Source organism: Girardinichthys multiradiatus, chromosome 2 (genome assembly GCF_021462225.1).
Source record: "Girardinichthys multiradiatus isolate DD_20200921_A chromosome 2, DD_fGirMul_XY1, whole genome shotgun sequence".
Classification (NCBI taxonomy): Eukaryota; Metazoa; Chordata; class Actinopteri; order Cyprinodontiformes; family Goodeidae; genus Girardinichthys; species Girardinichthys multiradiatus.
Genome location: NC_061795.1, coordinates 43,501,066 through 43,520,802, shown reverse-complemented (window position 1 = coordinate 43,520,802; position 19,737 = coordinate 43,501,066). Strand labels below are relative to the sequence as shown.

The window sequence follows — 19,737 nt, the reverse complement described above, 5'->3', positions numbered from 1 at the left end:
ATGGAATGAATTCACACAATTTCTTAAAATACAAGAATTTATTAACAAAAATAAGTCAAATCAAAGTCAAACATATTTCAATCAACAAACTCTTTACTATGCTAAAACAATCCAACTAAACTACCAAGCAGAATTAAAGAATAAGGAAGACTAATAGGCTATGTACAATATAAACAAGTTGATTAAAGATGATTGGAAATCATGACTGAAAGAGTGATACAACATTACCATTCAATGTTATTTATGTTTGAGAACCAAGGATTATCTAGAAATATCTGGAAGTGAAGTGAAGTTAAGTTAGTCTTGGAACTAACTTAGGCAATAATTGGCATACCTTTAGACAACCATTCATAATGCAAGATCAGATAAAATAATATTTTAATAAAATAATGTTTTAAAGAATGATTTGCTGAATAAAACCAACCTTCTGGATGACCATTTCTTAACAGTGTCTAATTAGCTGCCTTTATTTATTAAAAATAATATTTAAAGAAATATTATTAATAGTAAAATATTTAAGGAAATATTTTGAAAAAGAGCCAAATCGTCATCGTCTTCCGCTTTATCCGCGACCGGGTCGCGGGGGCAGCAGATCCGTCTGTCGATCTCCCGCTCCATTCTTCCCTCACTCGTGAACAAGACCCCGAGATACTTAAACTCCTCCACTTGAGGCAGGAACTCCCCTCCAACCTGAAGAGGACAAGCCACCCTTTTCCGGTCGAGAACCATGGCCTCGGACTTGGAGGAGCTGATCTTCATCCCAGCCGCTTCACACTCTGCTGCGAACCGCCTCAGTGCATGCTGTAGGTCTTGGCTTTAGGGGGGGCCAGCAGGACCACGTCATCTGCAAAAAGAAGAGACGAAATCCTCTGGTAATCATGTCCATAAAAGTTATGAACAGGACCGGTGACAAAGGGCAGCCCCGCCGGAGTCCAACATGCACCGGGAACAGGTCCGACTTAGTGCCAGCAATGCAAACCAAACTCCAGCTCCGCTTGTACAGAGACCGGATGGCCCCTTGTAAAGGGCCCCCGATTCCATACTCCTGGAGCACCCCCCACAGGGCATCACGAGGAACACAGTCGAATGCTTTCTCCAGGTCCACAAAACGCATGTGGACCGGTTGGGCAAACTCCCATGAACCCTCGAGTACCCTGTAGAGGGTACAGAACTGGTCCAGTGTTCCACGGCCGGGACGAAAACCACACTGCTCCTCCTGAAGCCGGGGTTCGACTATCAGCCGGACTCTCCTCTCCAATACCCTGGCGTAGGCCTTACCAGGGAGGCTGAGGAGTGTGATCCCCTGTAGTTGGAACACACCCTCCGGTCACCCTTCTTATGTAGGGGGACCACCACCCCAGTCTGCCAATCCAAAGGCACTGACCCCGTCCGCCACGCAATGTTGAAGAGGCGTGTCAACCATGACAGCCCCACAACATCCAAAGACTTGAGGTACTCAGGGAGGATCTCATCCAACCCCGAAGCCCTGCCACCGCGGAGTTTTTAACCACCTCGGTGACTTCAGCCTGGGTGATGAAAGAGTCCAACCCTGAGTCCCCAGCCTCTGTTTCCACCAGGGGATGCGTGATGGCAGGATTGAGGAGATCCTCGAAGTACTCCTTCCACCGCCCAATAATGTCCCCAGTCGAGGTCAGCAGCTCCCCACCCCCACTTTAAACAGTGTTGGCGAAGCACTGCTTCCCCCTCCTGAGGCGCTGGACGGTTTGCCAGAATCGCTTCGGGGCCAATCGGTAGTCCTTCTCCATGGCCTCACCATGGAGCCAAATCTTTCTGGAGAAATGGGGCTTAATGGTGTATACTTAGTTATCAAGTTTAGTAAAATAATATATAGGGAAATATTATTTTATTGGATTGAAATCTAACAACCTTTTTGGGTAAATGATCTTAGTAGGCGAGCACGTGTTCTTAGCTGTTAGCAGTTGAAGCTAACAAAAGAAGCTTACAGCTTAGCATCAGAATCAAACACATACCTTTTAAAATACCGTCAATAAAAGGGTTAAAATGCATAACTGTGGACGGCGCGTTATGGCCAATCTTCTGTGTTTAAACTCACCCTTTAAATAAAGTTTGTCTTAACTTTAAAAACACAAACACACAAACCAAGCAAGTGTGCTGGGCAGATAATCTGCTAGCACTAAGATAGCTGAGTTTCAACACAAACAAAACCAAACTTCATAAAATGAATAAATGTTTAGATTATTTCAATCTAAATTACTTCTATCTCTCTCTGCCCAAACCTAACCTCTCAGGTGAATCGTGCTGAGGAAAAGTTGTCTGGCGACAAAGTTTGAAGAAAGCATCCACTGAACAAAGGGTTAGCTTCAGCTAACATCCGTAGCTGTTGGGTGGGGCGGCTTGTTCTGTCGGCCGACCAAACTGCACGTTACTGCCGTAACCACGGTGATGCAGTCCCGTTGTCCTTCCTTCAGACTGGGAAACTGCTCCACTCGGCATCGTAGAGACAGGGTCTCTGCTGGGAACTCTCTGGAACACAGTTTGATTTTGTAGACTTCAGAGAGAAAAGTCAAGCAACACTTGTAACTTAATTACCCCCGTTCATGAATGAATACCGGATACACAAACAGCAAGTCATTCCTACTTAACTTAGTGCATATGATCGCGTGATCGTATGACACTCTTGGATCCAGTTTGAAGAGTTATGTCTGTTTGCCTGCAAAGAGACATTAGCGCGCTGTGTCCCCCCGTCCAGTTCCTCTGGGGACCAGTGTGGAAGAGGTCAGTTTGTGGCAAAAGTGGGGTTTTTATTTGGACAGTGACATCACGGGAAGTCCGCTGTTACCCCCTTTCCTGGCTGCACTGGAAGTAGGTTAATGCAATTTGTTTTGAAAGTTTCAGAAAAGTTCGTACCGGACTTTCATGTTGTAATCCATGGCTGTGGGTCCCAACAGAACTCTGACCTTAACTCAGGGAAGTGAGGCCAGCAGAGCTTTAAATGTTGTTCTGGGTTCTTTCATAACCTCCTGGATGAATAATTGTTGCATACTTGGAGTAATTTTGGTAGGCCGGCAACCCCTAGAAAGTCTCACCACTGTTTTGTGTTTCTCCATTCGAGGATATTTTGCTCACTGCGGTTCTCTGGAGTCCCGAAGTCTTGGCCATGGCTTGTTGACCCTTTCCAAGCCGATAGATGACTCATCTGATTTTGTTTCATGATGTGTTGCTTTTTGATATCTTTTAGCCTACTTCATTTTGTCATATAGATTTATTAAAGCGATTTATTAACATTACAGGTAATGTAATCCCTGGGTTGGACTGGTGAAACTGAACTAAAATATTTGGTTCATTTATGATTAAAGAAGGCTTTCACTTCAAAAGTGTTGTTGGTTTGGATACCTTTTTTACCCTTTATAAATTGAATCATAACTTAAAAACTGTTTGTTTTTTTTGTCAGATTATCTTTGTCTGGTCTTAAATTATTATTATTTAATAATTAATTGTGAAATAAAATAACAGTAATCCGTGAGGAGGCACATCATTTTTCACAGCTCTGTACCTTTTTATTTAGCAAGGGTAATTTTTTTGTCTGATGAAATAAAATAAATCTTATTGAAAACCAAAATTTGATTTGCTGAGACTGTATAAAGTGTCATCAGCTGCTGATAAACTGTTGGACGTTAGATTAGACAAACAAATGACGGTTCTCCTATTCTTTGGCCTAAAGCAGGAAAACCACAAAAATCCAAGCCTCCAGCCTGATCCATGAGTCAGATACCCATCACTGCTGCTTCTTCACACCTAAATGAGCAGAGCCTTTTCATGTTGCTCTTACATGGAGTGGACTTATCAGACACAAACCATAACCTTTCAGAACTGATCAGTAAACTGCTGATTATGGATTAGGCTGAAAATTATTTATCCATCAGGGGGAGCAGAAATGTTTCACATGTGACTCCCGGCTGCCGTTTAGTGCCCATGACAACCCCAAAAGCCATCGAATCGAGAACGTCATTGCGACGTACGACTCTGAAAGACAAATGAAATGGTGGCAGTCTGAGAACGGTAAGACAGAAACCCTTTAAAGTGTCATTGTAAATGGCAGATTAAAACATCAGAAGCTAATTTTTTTGGTCCTTTGCAGGAGTTCATCAGGTCAGCATTCAGTTAGATCTGGAGACCATATTCCAGTTCAGCCACCTGGTCCTCACCTTCAAGGTAAACGGCTAAACACAATTTAATTTAATTTTAACATTTTCTTGTTCCACCTTTTAAAGGAAAGGTTGTGGGATGATTTTTAAAATGTCTTTCCACACAGAGGAGGGCGTTGATGAAGGCAGCGTTCAGACACTCCAGTTAAACAAAGAGAAGCTGTCACAGGACAACTTGTGCCTCATCCCACCCGGATGCAATTTAATCGACAGCAAACACAGCCTGATCCCCCCTGTTCTGAGCAGGAAATAGGGGTTGTCTGCCTAACACACGGGGGTGCAAACTCTCCGTTAACTGCACATCCAGAAAAGCAATAGAAAAGCTGTTTGGGATGCAACTAGCTGATAAATACATTAGAATCAGGATCAGCTTTATTTTATTATTTTTTTTATTTTTCAGCACTAGAGTCCTTTTATTTTTGATAGTAGGTAGACAGGAAGGAGGGGCAAAGAGAAGGGGGAACATTCGGCAAAGGTCGCCAGGTCCGGGACTCGAACCCGCGACAGCTGCTTTGAAGACTATAGCCTCTATGTGTGGTCGCACACTAAACCCCTACACCACCAGCGCTGCGCCCGATCAGCTTTATTTTAACATAGAAACAAGGCATGCGACTTTTTTCTCCTTTGCTCTTAATTAGGACATTTTAAATATAAATATATAAAAAATTTGGTAAAGATGTGTAATACCCTGTTATTACTAAAAAGGACAAGGTTAAGTTAGGGACTCTGACTGTTAAGTGTTCAACAGAGAGACAGCATAGGGAAAGAGACTGTCCCTGTGGCAGCTGTTTTTTTTTTTGCAAATAGCCCTCTGTAGTGCCGAACTGAATGTTAAAGTCTGAACAGTTTGTGTCCAGGGTGTTGGGGGTCTGCAGAGATGCTAGCTGCCCCTTTCTTGACCCTAGACCTGCACAAGTTCAGAATGCAGGGAAAGTCAGACCTGATCATCCTCTCTGCAGACCTAATGTTTGTTGCAGTCTGGACCTGTCCTGTTTTGTGGCTGAGCCAAGCCATACAGTGAAGGACAAACACAGAAGAGACTGAACAATGGTGGTGTAGAAGATGATCAGTAGCTCCTGTGGAAGTTGTACTTCTTGAGCTGCCGCAGTACGTATAGTCTCTGCTGGGCCTTCTTCCCAGCTTTGCTTTTTTTGGTTTGGTTTTTTAGCTTTGGTGCTCAAGTTCCCACTTTTTAATGCCACCCTGGGCAACTGCCTGTGTGGATCATATTAGAAACCATTCACTGATTCACCATCATTAACCAGAATATTTGTCCAACAATGTGGTGCAAGTAAAAAAAAAAAAAACTCCCTTTAGGTTTCTAACAAGGAGGAGCTGATTAAAACTGAAGCTGGAACAAAAACTACAGGAATATTTTCACTCTCATCTTCAAAATGAGTATTGAGCTTTTAAATGACCACTCTATGAAATCAACGCTGAAGTAAAGGATTCCAAATAAAGCCTCAGTTTGGCGAAGATAAAAGGCTTCATGTAACACCTTGACCTTAACCAGGCTTTCACCAAATGGCCCTTTTCTATTCACACCAACCAGTCAAAGCCCTTTTACTCAGATTGGTAGGCAACTTGGAGTTAAGTGCCTTGCCCAGGGGCACATTGATGTGTGGGGGGAAGTAGCTGGAATCGAGCCCACAGGTTACGAGTGGCAAGACAACCACTCTACCCAATGAGCTGAAGGTGGCAGAGTTTTACCTGGAAACATGTTTGTCCCTAAAAGAAAACTGAAAAAGAAAGTCCAGTGTGCTCTGCACCATAAATACAAGTCACAGTCATTTCATGCAGATTAGTACAAACCTGCAGGATTATTAACAGACTGGAAATCTGAAGCAACAAAAATATGATAAAAGAATGACCAGAAAATTCCATCTAGGACTCTGGAGGAGTACGGATAGGAGGGATTGGAGCACCCGAGGTAGTTGAGATTTGAACCGGCAGCCTTGTGGCCAACCACTGGCGGGGCTCCACTGTGCAGACGCTGATGCTGAAGGCTGATCTAGTTAAAATTTCTCATGAGTCAACTGGAAATGGTAAATGGACTGACTTTTATATAGCGCTTTTCAAGTCCTACCATCAACTCAAAGCGCTTGACGCTGGAGCCACATTCACCCAGTTGCACTCACATTCATGCAACATCCAGGCAACTTGGGGTTACTTGCCTTGCCCAGTGGCACATTGACATGTGACAGCAAGAAGCTGAAATCTAGCCTTCAACATTGATAGTGCGAGACAACTACTCTTCCCACTGAGCCACAGTCACTCTGAAAACTGGAGGTTGATTATTACAGAGAGCAAGAAGAGGCTCAGTTAGTCTTAACTTCCCTTCTGATCAAACATTGTGATGTTGCTCTTCAGTGGTAGAGGGACACGTCCCATATACAAGAGGAAACGGGTTCAGTCCCGAGCCCTGCGCGAGCCCCTGACAGTGTTACTGGGTCAGATTTGTGTGACAGGATGTGAATGTCTCCTCTCTGTCTTCCTGCAGAGTTTCAGGCCTGCAGCCATGCTGGTTGAGCGCTCCAAGGATTTTGGACAAAGCTGGAAAGTTTTTCGCTACTTTGCAGAAGATTGTTCCCTTCATTTTCCTTCAGTTTCTGCCAAACCTGCCACCTTCATTAATGACGTGGTCTGTGACAGCAGATACTCTGGACCAGAACCATCCACAGGTGGAGAGGTAGGTACCACATATAAGCACACAGAATAGGTCAACCTATTTGATCGATTCATAGAATAAAGGCAGATTTCACTCATTTTAAACATGCAGGAACAAATTAGACACGTGGGAAGAAATGTCTCTGTTTGAGAAACTGTTCTAAGAACGACAGGAGCATTTTTCATCTGAGAGCCGGACCTGACCAATCAACATTGTAGCAAGGATATGTGTCCTTTCAATGTCCCAAAGCTTGACAATAATGAAAGGGCAGAACATGCATTTTAACCCCACCTGAAAGGCAATTTTTCCTGAACTGACTTTGTCCAAACCAGGACGTGCCCTCTCCAACATTCCTGTTCTGCATCAGAAATGTAATCATGAGCTGCTTCCAGAACATCAGAGACTTTATACTCATTAATACTGTTGAAACCAGATATTTGGACAAAAAAATATATAATCATCTAAGGATTTTTCATTATATATAAATTCTCAGTCATTATTCAGGCATTTAGCAAATAAAAATAATGAATTGTCTTTTTATACAGTGTATGTACAGGGGTTGGACAATGAAACTGAAACACCTGTCATTTTAGTGTGGGAGGTTTCATGGCTAAATTGGACCAGCCTGGTAGCCAGTCTTCATTGATTGCACATTGCACCAGTAAGAGCAGAGTGTGAAGGTTCAATTAGCAGGGTAAGAGCACAGTTTTGCTCAAAATATTGAAATGCACACAACATTATGGATGACATACCAGAGTTCACAAGAGGACAAATTGTTGGTGCACGTCTTGCTGGCGCATCTGTGACCAAGACAGCAAGTCTTTGTGATGTATCAAGAGCCACGGTATCCATGGTAATGTCAGCATACCACCAAGAAGGATGAACCACATCCAACAGGATTAACTGTGGACGCAAGAGGAAGCTGTCTGAAAGGGATGTTCGGGTGCTAACCCGGATTGTATCCAAAAAACATAAAACCACGGCTGCCCAAATAACGGCAGAATTAAATGTGCACCTCAACTCTCCTGTTTTCACCAGAACTGTCCGTCGGGAGCTCCACAGGGTCAATATACACGGCCGGGCTGATATAGCCAAACCTTTGGTCACTCATGCCAATGCCAAACGTCGGTTTCAATGGTGCAAAGAGCGCAAATCTTGGGCTGTGGACAATGTGAAACATGTATTGTTCTCTGATGAGTCCACCTTTACTGTTTTCCCCACATCTGGGAGAATTACGGTGTGGAGAAGCCCCAAAGAAGCGTACCACCCAGACTGTTGCATGCCCAGAGTGAAGCATGGGGGTGGATCAGTGATGGTTTGGGCTGCCATATCATGGCATTCCCTTGGCCCAATACTTGTGCTAGATGGGCGCGTCACTGCCAAGGACTACCGAACCATTCTTGAGGACCATGTACATCCAATGGTTCAAACATTGTATCCTGAAGGCGGTGCACCAATACACACAGCAAGACTGGTGAAAGATTGGTTTGATGAACATGAAAGTGAAGTTGACCATCTCCCATGGCCTGCACAGTCACCAGATCTAAATATTATTCCTCCACCAGTATCACGTAGTGACCTGGCCACTATCCTGCAAGAAGAATGGCTTAAAATCCCTCTGACCACTGTGCAGGACTTGTATATGTCATTCCCAAGACGAATTGATGCTGTATTGGCCGTAAAAGGAGGCCCTACACCATACTAATAAATTATCAGTTTCATTGTCCAACCCCTGTAAATATCATGGGAAAGGGTAGGACTTTGAATAAATCTGTAATTGTGTGTTTGTCCACCAGGTGGTGCTAAAAGCGCTGGATCCTGTCTTTGAAATAGAAAACCCATATGCTCCAAACATTCAAGGTGAGACAAAGGAATCATAAAACATTAAAACACGAAGTCATATTCTATAAACTAGAATATTATTAAATAATTTATTAATTTCAGCAACCCAGTTCATTGAGTAAAACTGAGTAATTACATACAGACGGATGCTTTCGAGCGTTTATTTCTGTTAATTATGATTTCCCACTTACAGCTAATGTAGAATATTACATCAGACCAATAAAAAACATTTCAATACAGAAATGTGGGTTTAATGAAAATTATGTTTAATGCTTGCTCATAGGTTATTTTCACTAGGCACTTTTAATTTGACAAAAGAGCCTAATCGAAACTCATTCTGATTAATTGGAAAAAATCAAAATATATATATAAAACTTTGCATATGTTTTAATCGTCCTCAGAGCTGATCACCTTCACGAATATCCGGGTGAACTTCACTCATCTCTTCACACTTGGTGACACTCTGCTGGTTCGCAGACGCAGGAACCCTCAGGAGAAATACTACTACTCGCTTTACAGCATGGTGGTTCAGGGAAGCTGCTTCTGTAATGGCCACGCCAGCCGGTGTGTCCCTGTGGACGGAGGACGTGGGGACGTCTTCTCCCAGCCTGGCATGGTACACACAGATACTGCACAGTAGCCATACCCAAACGACTGAAACAGCTCTAATTATCAAACAAGTTTGTATTCTGTCCAGATTGTTCAAAACAAAAAAGCGGGGGGGTTTCCTTCAACAGCTAAATGGATTTCAAAATATAAACCTAAATCTAAAACTTAGATTGATCCGACAGAGGTCTTCAAAAAACTGTCAGAGGAAATCTTTTTATTCATAAAACCAGACACTGAGAAAGAATCTCCTGAATTTAAGAATTCACCACAGGTAAAAGAAGGGCTCAAGAACTCTACAGACCTCCATAATGAATCCTGCAGCATGAAGAAGATTCACTGTTTATGAATAAACTAAGATATCAGAAATAATTTGTTTTCAAAGAGATGGACAAGGAGATGCAAGATCCTGAATCAAACGGGATCTGTTTTGAGCCTAACCCACACCTTGGAGGACTAAAAATGTCCAAAACAGAGCCTTGGGATACCCCTCAGATCAGAAGAATCTGACATGAGGTTTATCAAGCTTCTGTCTGAGATCAGAACCAGTCTGAAGCAGTGCCAGAGTCAAGTCAAGTTTATTTATATAGTGCTTTTCAGCAACAAGGTACAGAGGTCCTCACCAACAATATAAAGTCTGCTAATTAAGGTGTGATTGTCAAAGACAGCAGGAAGGTCTAACTACGGGGTTCTTACGCAATCCTGGGTTTGAATGAATCAGTTTCTTAGCCTGAATAAGTATATGAAAATGAAATATGGGAAAAAGTTAATATATATATATATATATATATAATATGAAATAGATCAGTTGTCTAAAGCTAGGTTTTATGGTGGGTTCTGCAGGTAAAGATGTTTGTCCTTCCTCAGATTCATGGTCGATGTGTTTGTCAGCACAACACAGCTGGAGAGAACTGTGAGAGATGTCAGTCATTCTACAATGACTCCCCCTGGAGGCCTGGAGGAGAAACCACATCCAACATCTGCAGGAGTAATTTTTATTTTGGCTTTTATATGCACACACATGAATCCAGCTCCATTTTTGTTCATTTTGGCTTAAGTATTGAAATATAAACTTCTGTGTTTATGCTTGTAAAACATGATGTTAATGGGAAACCTTCATATTTATGATGTTTTAGATGTTGGACTGTTTTATTAGACTTTTTTCAGATCTTTATTTTGTCCCCATGCAGTCTGTGATGGTGTTTGTCTCTTTCTCAGGGTGTAACTGTAATGGTCACTCAGACTCTTGTCACTTCGATGCTGCTCGCTACGAAGTGACCGGAGGGGCGAGCGGCGGCATATGTGACGACTGCCACCATAACAGAACAGGGCCTCAGTGTGAGCGCTGTCGACCTTTCCTGTATCAGGACCCACAGAGGGTGCCAAAGGACCCCCACGCCTGCATACGTATGCTTCTTCAGATGCAGCTTCTTGATGATCATCATTTTTACAGTGCAGCATCAAACCAGATGATGGCAGTGCTGGTTCCGATGTTTCACTTTTTTGCTAGGTCCATTAAGATGTGGACTAGTTTCTGCTATGTATTTTGGAAAGATTCAGACTTCTGTGCGAATAAAAGCTGCTGTTCCCCTTTTAAAAAGTGGCAAAAGCACACCCATCCAGATTGTTAGGGGCTTTCTGGTTTTACAGGCTAATTGGGCCCCCAGGGTTTGGTTCACATTTTATGATTCCCTGCTTCCATACACTTTGATCAAATGACTGATGATATGCTAAAGACATAACTCATCTAATTCAATGAGGAATGTTGGAGGAGGGAAACATCTAAAGCAGGGGTGCCAGTCCATAAGAGTTTCAATCCTGCAACTTTTAGATGCATCCCTTCTCTAACACCTGAACAAAATAGCTGAATTCCTTCTTCAGCAGTTATTCAGCTCTCCAGAGGCCTGGTAACGAGCCATTCATTTTATTCAGGTGTTTTGGAGAAGGGATGCATCTAAATGCTGCAGGATAGTCACTCTTGAGGATTGGACATTGGCAGCCCTGCAGGGGTCCTTTAGATGACCCCTGAGGACTTGTGATGATGACCAGCAATCTCAGAGTTGGTCAGTTGTTGGTTCCAGCATCATCTCAGGTCCACATTTTTACTTTTGCTTTAGGGTAACCTTCAAAACATGACCTACTGTCTCCCAGCCTTACCATTGTAGTTCTAACACCTAAGTGTTATAAATTGGTGCCTTATAAATGAACCAAACTTAATTTTTTCTTTGGTCTGATTCTAAAATGTCTCACATGTCAGAAGTCATAAAGGGTTCTGTAGCTTTTAACAGCATGGTGCCTTAGTGTTACACTGTCAGGATGTTTCCTGCGCCTGGGCGTCATGGGATGATGATCTTGTTTCAGCCTGTGACTGCAACCCTGCCGGCTCCCTCAGCAACGGCCTGTGTGATGCTTCAAGTGGTCGGTGTTTCTGTAAGGAAAACGTGGCGGGTCAACGCTGTGACCGCTGCAAAAGTGGTTTCTTCAATCTGAGACTGGAGAACCCAGCTGGATGCGAAGGTACCAGCAGACTCGGTGACCTGGTTTTACCTTTAAAACAGGCTTCTTTCCAATCACAACAATTATATTGTGCCAATTGAAATAAAATTTTATCTCAAGATACTTTACAAGACACAAAGGTGTGATTTATAGACAGAATTATATAATCAGATCAATGCAATCAAAAATACAGATTCAAATACATTTCAATTTGGTCCTAAATGCAGTCAAATTCAGTTTCCTAAGGTAGTCCAGCTGATGCCGTCATATCATTGAATCTACAGCAATCCCTCAGGCTAAGTAAGCAAATGGCAACAGTAGAAAATAAACATAGAAAGACGGGGCAAAGTTTATAATCTATAGAAAGAGAACATGAAGTTATTGGCAGCAATAGCTCAGCTAATGGGTCCACACATGAAGGGGACAGGCTAGAAACTCCCAGCCTGATGTAACCTTTCTTTAAAAGTAAAAACAGAAAACAGAAAGTCAGTAGATAAATAACTGAAGATAATGCATGATTAGAGAGTAGTAGGAGAAAGTAGCAAAGTGTCCTCCTGCAGCCTAAGCCTATAGCAGCATAACTACAGAGATAGTTCAGGATAACCTAAGCCACTCTAACTATAAGCTTTATCAAAAAGGAAAGTTTTAAGCCTAGCCTTAAAAGTAGACAGGGTGTCTGCCTCACGGACTAAAACTGGGAGCTGGTTCCACAGGAGAGGAGCCTGATAACTAAAGGATCTGCCTCCCATTCTACTTTTACAGCTACTACTACTACTCTAGGAATCACCAGTAAACCTGCAGTCTGAGAGCAAAGTGCTCGCTTGGGAACACATGGAACAATCAGATCTTTAATATAAGGATGAACCTGATTAATAAAGGCTTTATATGTAAAATAGATCCATCCATCGATCCATCTCCATCCATCCGTCCATCTATCCATCCATCCATTTTCTATTCCCACTTCTTCCCTTCAGGGTCATAGGGGAGCTGGTGCCTTTCTCCAGCGGTCTACGGGCAAGAGGCGGGGTACACCCTGAAGGGAAACTAAACATGTCTAAATATGATCTCTCTTTTTTAATCAGCTGAATGTTTTTAACTGACTTTGCTTTTTGTTTTCGAGAGAGAGAGAGAGAAACTGGGATCTGTCTGACAAATGATTTAAACCTGCTAATTGTCTTTTGGTCCTTGTAGCATTTCATGCTGTTTTCAGACTGCAGGTGCCACAGTTTGGGAAGCGTCGGACCATGCGATCAGCTGACAGGAAGCTGTAAATGTGAGCCATTGGCGAGTGGACCACTGTGTGATCGTTGTGTGGTAGGTTAAAGTGTGTACAATTAAACTAAGTAATTCAGAATATGTTGGACGTAGCTAATATGTTTTAGCTGTGCCCAGCTGTGGTCTGAGGTGAGAAATGTTTGTTTTATTTTGCAAAATGAGCAGAAATAAAGTGAATTTGCCCTGGACAATAATCTGCTGAAACAGATCTTCTGCTTCTTGGGTCATCTTCTGATTTTTGTGGATTTTGTTTCCAGGCGGGTTTCTGGGGTTTGGGAAACTCCATCTTCAGATGTTCGCCCTGTGACTGCTTTATAGGCGGAGCTCACAGCAACATGTAGGATTTTTATTTATTTACTTTAGGATCAACAGGTCAGTCTGGTTATTTTTCACATAATGTCTGAAGGTCACATGACTGTTGGCTGGGTCATCTGACTTCAGAGTGGGTCATGTGACTTTGGAGCTGATTGCTGGCAGCTTAAACCTGTAGTCAAAGAACATATAATAAATAGTTTGTGAATATTCTTGGGGTCTCCTTAGGTGTTCTTCAGAGGACGGACAGTGTCGTTGTTTACCTAACATGATTGGCCGGCGCTGCTCTGAACCTGCTCCTGGTTACTTCCTGCCTTCGCTAAACTACTTCCTGTATGAGGCGGAGCTTGCTTTACAGCTGTCAGGAGGAAACTCCTCCCTTCCTCCATCCTCTTCCTCTCCTCTGGTGCGTATCATCACTAAATGGGACACTATCAGGTCCCGTTCAGTCCAGAGAAACCTGAGTCCCATTTAGGTCAAACCATCAGAACCAGGGACTGGATCTGAACCACAAACCCATTTCTATATCAGTTCAGTTAATTTAATTTTTAAACCACAGATGTTATTTTATAGCGACCCTTCGTTGTGTCTATAGCTGCTGACAGGAAGCTGAATGACTGGCGTCCTCCTTGGGTTTAAACAGCTGATCCAAAACTGGTTCATCTTGAAGTTCAGCTTCATGGTGCTGAAAATCCCAAACCGAACCTGAAGTAATCTTGATGAAGCCAGTAATCCTGCTAAAGAGTCCAAACCCTAGTAATCCACTTAGCCCTGACAGAACAATGTTTTTATTGAGGAACGTTGTTGAAAGGGATGAATGGAAACAGTTGTTAGCATGGTTGTCTTGAAGCATTAAGGTCCTGGGTTTAAATCCCAGATCCCAAGCATGATAGCAAGCAGGGCTTTAAACCTTTGGAAGAAAACACCCATCCTGTCTCCAGAATATTAAACTGAATGACCAGCCCTGTTTACACATTTTAACAATGTTCAACTGCTTCTTTACATGGACTCTTTCTCAGTTTCCAATGCATTCTGTTTCTGTTTACATGCACCCTCTGTTAAATAACATGCATTCGGTTAATTTTCACCATGTTTCAGTTTTCATTCACTTTCATTCAGTTTATGTGCACTCTTTCTTTGTTTACATACACATTTCCTCAGTTTTTATAGACTCTACATGTTTTCAGGTGAATCACGGCCTTTTGCCACCATGTGAGCAGTATTTCAGGAATCAGGGCTATGACTTTCGGCTCTCCAATGGAAAAGTAATTTTGGTCCGGAAGGCCCGTCGTCTCAGGTCAAGGCGACAGGTAAAGGCAAACATTTCCTGTTTGTGTCTGTCCAGTGGAACGGGATTCTTTCATTTTGCAGCCAACCAGATCCTGATTTCCTTTGTATCTTGTTGGTCCTGCAGCAGAACAACTCTCTGAACCGGGGGCCCCTGCAGATCCTTCCCCACCAGGGGTCGCCTGAGCAGTCAGGAACTGGTCTGGGATTGGTCAGAGTGACAGAGGGGGCGGGGCTTAGATTCACAGTGGACAACCTTCCAACATCGATGGAGTACCAGATGGTGATCCGCTATGAATCTGAGGTGAGGACAACCTCAGGGTCATGGTCCTGAACCCTTGAGAAGTATTTTATATGTATGAGAAGTATTTTTATAAAACAACGTCTTGGTTGTTGCAAGAATTATGGTTTGTTGATATCAGGGGAAAAACATACAGACATAACATAACGATGCAATGATTGAGATGTCAACACTGTCCACTGTCAACCTGAGTAATTATAATTACTCAGGTTTTTAAATGAGAACTGTAACATTGTATTTGATTTTTATCATCTTCTTATGCTGGAAGTTTCAGAATCTGAATATTCTTTATTGTCATTGTCACAAGTACAGGGAAATAATGTGTCTCTTCCTGGATTAAATACCAATCATCTCCCTCTGCAGTCTGTTTCTGATTGGCTGGCTACAGTACGCATTATCACGCTATCACCAGGTGATGGACGCTGCAGTGATGCCCCAACAGGAAGTCTAACGCTGATTCTCCCCAGAAGCTCCAAGTGAGTCAGTTAACGACAGGCAGTTTACCTTGAAGGTCACATGATGCTTCTGCTGACTACTTTCTGAAGAGTGTCTCATTAAAACACAGTAGGATGGAAACAGCTGCATTCTTGAATGCTCCATTTTAATTGGTTGACTCATCTGATGTATGATCCACGTGTTTCTTCTCAGATCTTCAGATCTTCACTGGTTATTCACCAAAACAAGATCAAATGTTTCTGTAGGAGCTCAGTTTTTACTTTAGGACACGAAACAGGCAGAAATATATAAAAATATAATTATTAAAGCATAATTTCACATTTCTCTATTAATTTCACTAGTCCAACTTGGCCCAGAACAATAGAATCAAGACATCTGTTTAATAGAACCTATCTGACAACACAAAGTAGGCTTAAAGATCTAATAAAACAACACATCAAATCCAGAATTAAGGAAATTCAAGAAGAGATGGTAAACAAAGTCATTGACATCTATCGGTCTGTAAAGAACGCATCAGTGACTCACCCAGGGGGCCATAAATGAAAAACATCTGAAGCTCTGCAGACCTCACTTTCCTCAGTTAATGTCAATCTTCATGATTCAACAATAAGAAAGAGAGGTTAGGCAAAAATTGGAGAGGTCCAAGGCCAAAACCTTTGCTGACCCAAAAGAACACAAAAGCTTGTCTCACATTTGCCACAAAACATTTTCATGATCCCCAAGTCCTTAGGACTTTTGGAAGGTGCGAGTCCAGTTACATCTGAAACTAACTATCTTTTTCATAAGAACATCGTAAATGCAATCAAACCTTGTGGTGTTACTGTGATGGTCTGGGCGAGCTTTGCTGCTTCAGGACCTCAACGGTTAGTCTACTTCTAAATAGTTAAAAAAACAACCAAAATTTAGGTTTTGAACTTGCCTAGTCAAAGTCTGGATCAAATTGAGATGCTGCTGTGTAACCTTAAACAGGCCATTTATGCTCAAAAACCCTCCATTGTGGCTGAATTAAAACAATTCTACAAAGAAGAGTGGGCCAAGTTCCTCTACAGTGATATAAACATATAACAAATATGTTTTCACTGTTAGGGCCTGTTTGGTTAGGATAGCTTTTCTTTCCATAATGAATTAATTTTAAAACAGCTTTTTGTGTTTACTCAGGTTATCTCTAACTGGTATTAATATTTTTGCTCATGATCTAAAACGTTTAAGTGTGACAAGCAAGCAAAGGAAGAAGAAACTTGTAAGGGGTTGAATACTTGAGTTGCAGACTGAGGCAACTAGTGAAAACCAACAGTTGAACAAATATACCCACAGCAAAAGAAACCTGGAGATCAAACATGAACGCAAAGATCTGCAAAACAGAAACACAAAACAAAAGAATGACTGAAGAAAAAACTAAATTAGGTCCTTCCCATCAGGACAGATGATGTTCTGCTGAGTGGAAACATCTGATTTAATCACTGTCATTTTTATGTTACACATTTTTTCCAGATTGGGAATTCTGGACTCCAAGGTGTGTCTGAATACTGGAGGTCGATACTTAGTTGAGATTTTCTTTGACCGGCAACAAAGATCTGATCACTTTCCCCTGCTGGTCGACTCGGTGAGGAAGCCAAGATCTAAAAACACATTTCTGCACAACTATGGAGGAATATATAAAGATTTGCTAAAGGAAGAGTTAAAATGTAAAGTACTAAAGTAGCAGTAGCCTAGGTAAACAAGGCAGTGTAAGAACGTGAAAAACTATCCCTTTTGTTCAGTAACTTCAACATCTCCTCCCTAAAACCAGGGTTCCTGCATGGTCTTTAAAAGTCTGGAAAAGTCTGGAATAAGATTTTCTGATTTTCCAGGTCCAGATGAGTTTAGAAAAAACAATGGCAGAGGGGGTAAAATATTGAGTTTCGAGATTATATCCATTCTTCTGTTTCTAAAAGAGAGAAAATCTGAATTTCAAAATAATTAAGTGCTCATTTATTTTAAAACCTTTACATTTGATTTGAAATAACTTGAATTCTTGTCAAATGTATTGATCAGTTTTGCTTTACAAGTTTTTTCCTCAATAGATTTTGTGTTTTTTGTTTTTTTCTTAATTCTTTGTTTTAGGATTTAACCACATTTGTTTAAAATAAGAACAGCAAAAAATTGTGACATTTTTACAGGGCACTTGGTTTTAGGGTTAGTGACTGAGAGAACCACAGATAACCACTCGTTGAACCATTCTTCTGCTTTTTTCTTGGCATCCAGACCTTCCTGAATCAGTTTCAGACGGGTCCTGTCTGTGGTTTCAAAACTGGGTCGGGTTTAGGTGCCAAACAAAGCACTGAAAACCTTTTTTCACTTTTACAAACAGAACCAAGGTATTAAACATTACAACTACGCTTTAAAGAATATGTATTTATTCTAGCATAATTTAGTTCATATTGGACAAAAAGACTTTAAAGTAGAGCTGACTTAACTTTTTAAAAACTAATGATAAGAAGAAACAACCCGTGTCCCCAAACATCTGTTTTATATAAAGCATACAGATAATAAAACAGGACTAGGTTCTTGTACTTAAATGTCTGGATATTTTAAAAGTCTGGATGGAAAAAGTGTAAGAACCCAGTCCTCAGTACTTTCAGATGGGGTTCAGCAGCGATGAGCCTTTTGGGTCTGGTTGGGTAATCACAGGATCATATCACTGTTTGTTTTACTCAGACTTCACTTCAGATTCCTGGTTTCTGATGATTCAGGTTAAGACCTCAAATGTAGAAAAGAAAAAAGTCTATTTGGCTCCATGTTAATATTCCCGTTAACGTTTTTTGTCTTAGATGGGACTGATTCAGAGTTTCTATTCGGTCCAAGACTTCTGCTCCCAGAGTGACCTGGACTCTTTGAGTCACTTTCGCTGCGTCGGATTGGATGTCTACCTCGGTTCTCAGGAGTCGCTCCCAAAAATCTGCGAAGATCTGGTCAAGAGTCTGTCGGCGCGCATTCACAACGGAGCCGTGGGTGAGAGATTCAGTGCAAATCCTCAGGCAACAATAAACATGTCGGTAAAATAAGCTTTTACAACAACAGTATTTTAGATTAGCTGTCTAGTTTAAACTACCACAGGTCAAAAGTTTACATAGACATATGCACACAGACATCGCAGCATATAACATCTGTCTTTAAAAACTTTTATTGGCTTCCCATACCATTTATGTATCGAATTGAAAATTCGAAGCCCTCCATAACGTTGCCCGCCCCCATCTCCATAAACTTATTGAGATCTAATCACCTTCCCATATGCTATGGTCCAGCTCTGCTGCACTTCCATCCACTCCTCCTGCTCAGCTTTCCACCATGGGTCTAAGATCTTTAAGCCACATTGTCCCTTGACTCTGAAAGGCTCTCCACCTTCGTACATTTTCATCACTGACCACATTCCAAACCCACCTGTTTGGACCTGCATATCCCACATGATGACTACATCCTAGCTGCCTACACTGTACTTTCAACACATTTTATGTTTTGTTTTATTCATAAGTTTTATGATATTTGTATCTTGGTTGTGTGTTTGTTTTTTATAGCGATGCTGCTTTTATGTGTTGTTCATGATGTAAGGTGACCTTGAGAGTCTTTAAAGGCGCCTATAAGTAAAAATTATTATTATCACCATGATGGTGACATCTAGTAATGCAGCTTATACTAACAAGTATCTCCACAGTTATTATCTGATTTGTAGGTTAAAGACCGCTGTCTATCTACAGGTTGCCCCTCAGAGTTAATTAAACAAGGTAACCAAGCCATTGTGAGCAGAAAATTCTGGCCTTAATATAGACCAGACCCGCTGGCAAGAAATTGGTTTCTACAGATGTCCCGATTTGAATGGAACATTTTGGCATAGTTGTTGATTTTTAAGATCCAGGATCTGGGTTTTGTTGGTCTATTACTGGAGAGTTGACTCAGGCAATCCCCCAAAGAGGTTCTGACCGTGGCAATAAAGTACTTCTAGAACCTTAGGGTCTTTAGTGTTTGCAGCAGATCTTCTATAAGTAAATGGTAAATGGATTGAACTTATATAGTGCTTTTCCAGTCATACAGACCGCTCAAAGCGCTTTACACTAGAGCCACATTCACCCAATCGCACTCACTAACGCTCACACATTCATACACCGATATGCAGATCGGTAGGCAACTTGAGGTTAAGTGCCTTGCCCAGGGGCACATCAACATATGGCAGTAGGAAGCTGGAATCGAACCCACAACCTTCTGATTGCAAGACGACTACTCTTCCTACTGAGCCACAGTCTGCTGTGGAGAATGCAATATATTCTGCCATG

General features: G+C 41.8%; 1 protein-coding gene across 3 annotated transcripts in view; it reads left to right on the top strand.

Annotated features, from left to right (window-relative positions):
- Nucleotides 1-19,737, top strand: part of lamb4 (laminin, beta 4) — a 56,195-nt gene that overhangs the window by 19,847 nt on the left and 16,611 nt on the right. For all 3 annotated transcript variants that reach the window (XR_007035063.1, XM_047345081.1, XM_047345093.1), the window contains exons 5-20: nt 3,906-4,041; nt 4,121-4,194; nt 6,688-6,876; nt 8,652-8,715; nt 9,099-9,313; nt 10,171-10,291; nt 10,522-10,710; nt 11,665-11,820; nt 13,010-13,113; nt 13,332-13,411; nt 13,615-13,792; nt 14,574-14,696; nt 14,801-14,977; nt 15,338-15,450; nt 16,922-17,033; nt 18,241-18,421. Coding sequence is in view for 2 of the 3 variants with exons in the window: in XM_047345081.1 (XP_047201037.1) it covers nt 3,906-4,041; nt 4,121-4,194; nt 6,688-6,876; nt 8,652-8,715; nt 9,099-9,313; nt 10,171-10,291; nt 10,522-10,710; nt 11,665-11,820; nt 13,010-13,113; nt 13,332-13,411; nt 13,615-13,792; nt 14,574-14,696; nt 14,801-14,977; nt 15,338-15,450; nt 16,922-17,033; nt 18,241-18,421 (2,212 nt within the window). In the remaining variant the exon portion in view is untranslated. The remainder of the gene's footprint in view (nt 1-3,905; nt 4,042-4,120; nt 4,195-6,687; nt 6,877-8,651; nt 8,716-9,098; nt 9,314-10,170; nt 10,292-10,521; nt 10,711-11,664; nt 11,821-13,009; nt 13,114-13,331; nt 13,412-13,614; nt 13,793-14,573; nt 14,697-14,800; nt 14,978-15,337; nt 15,451-16,921; nt 17,034-18,240; nt 18,422-19,737) is intronic.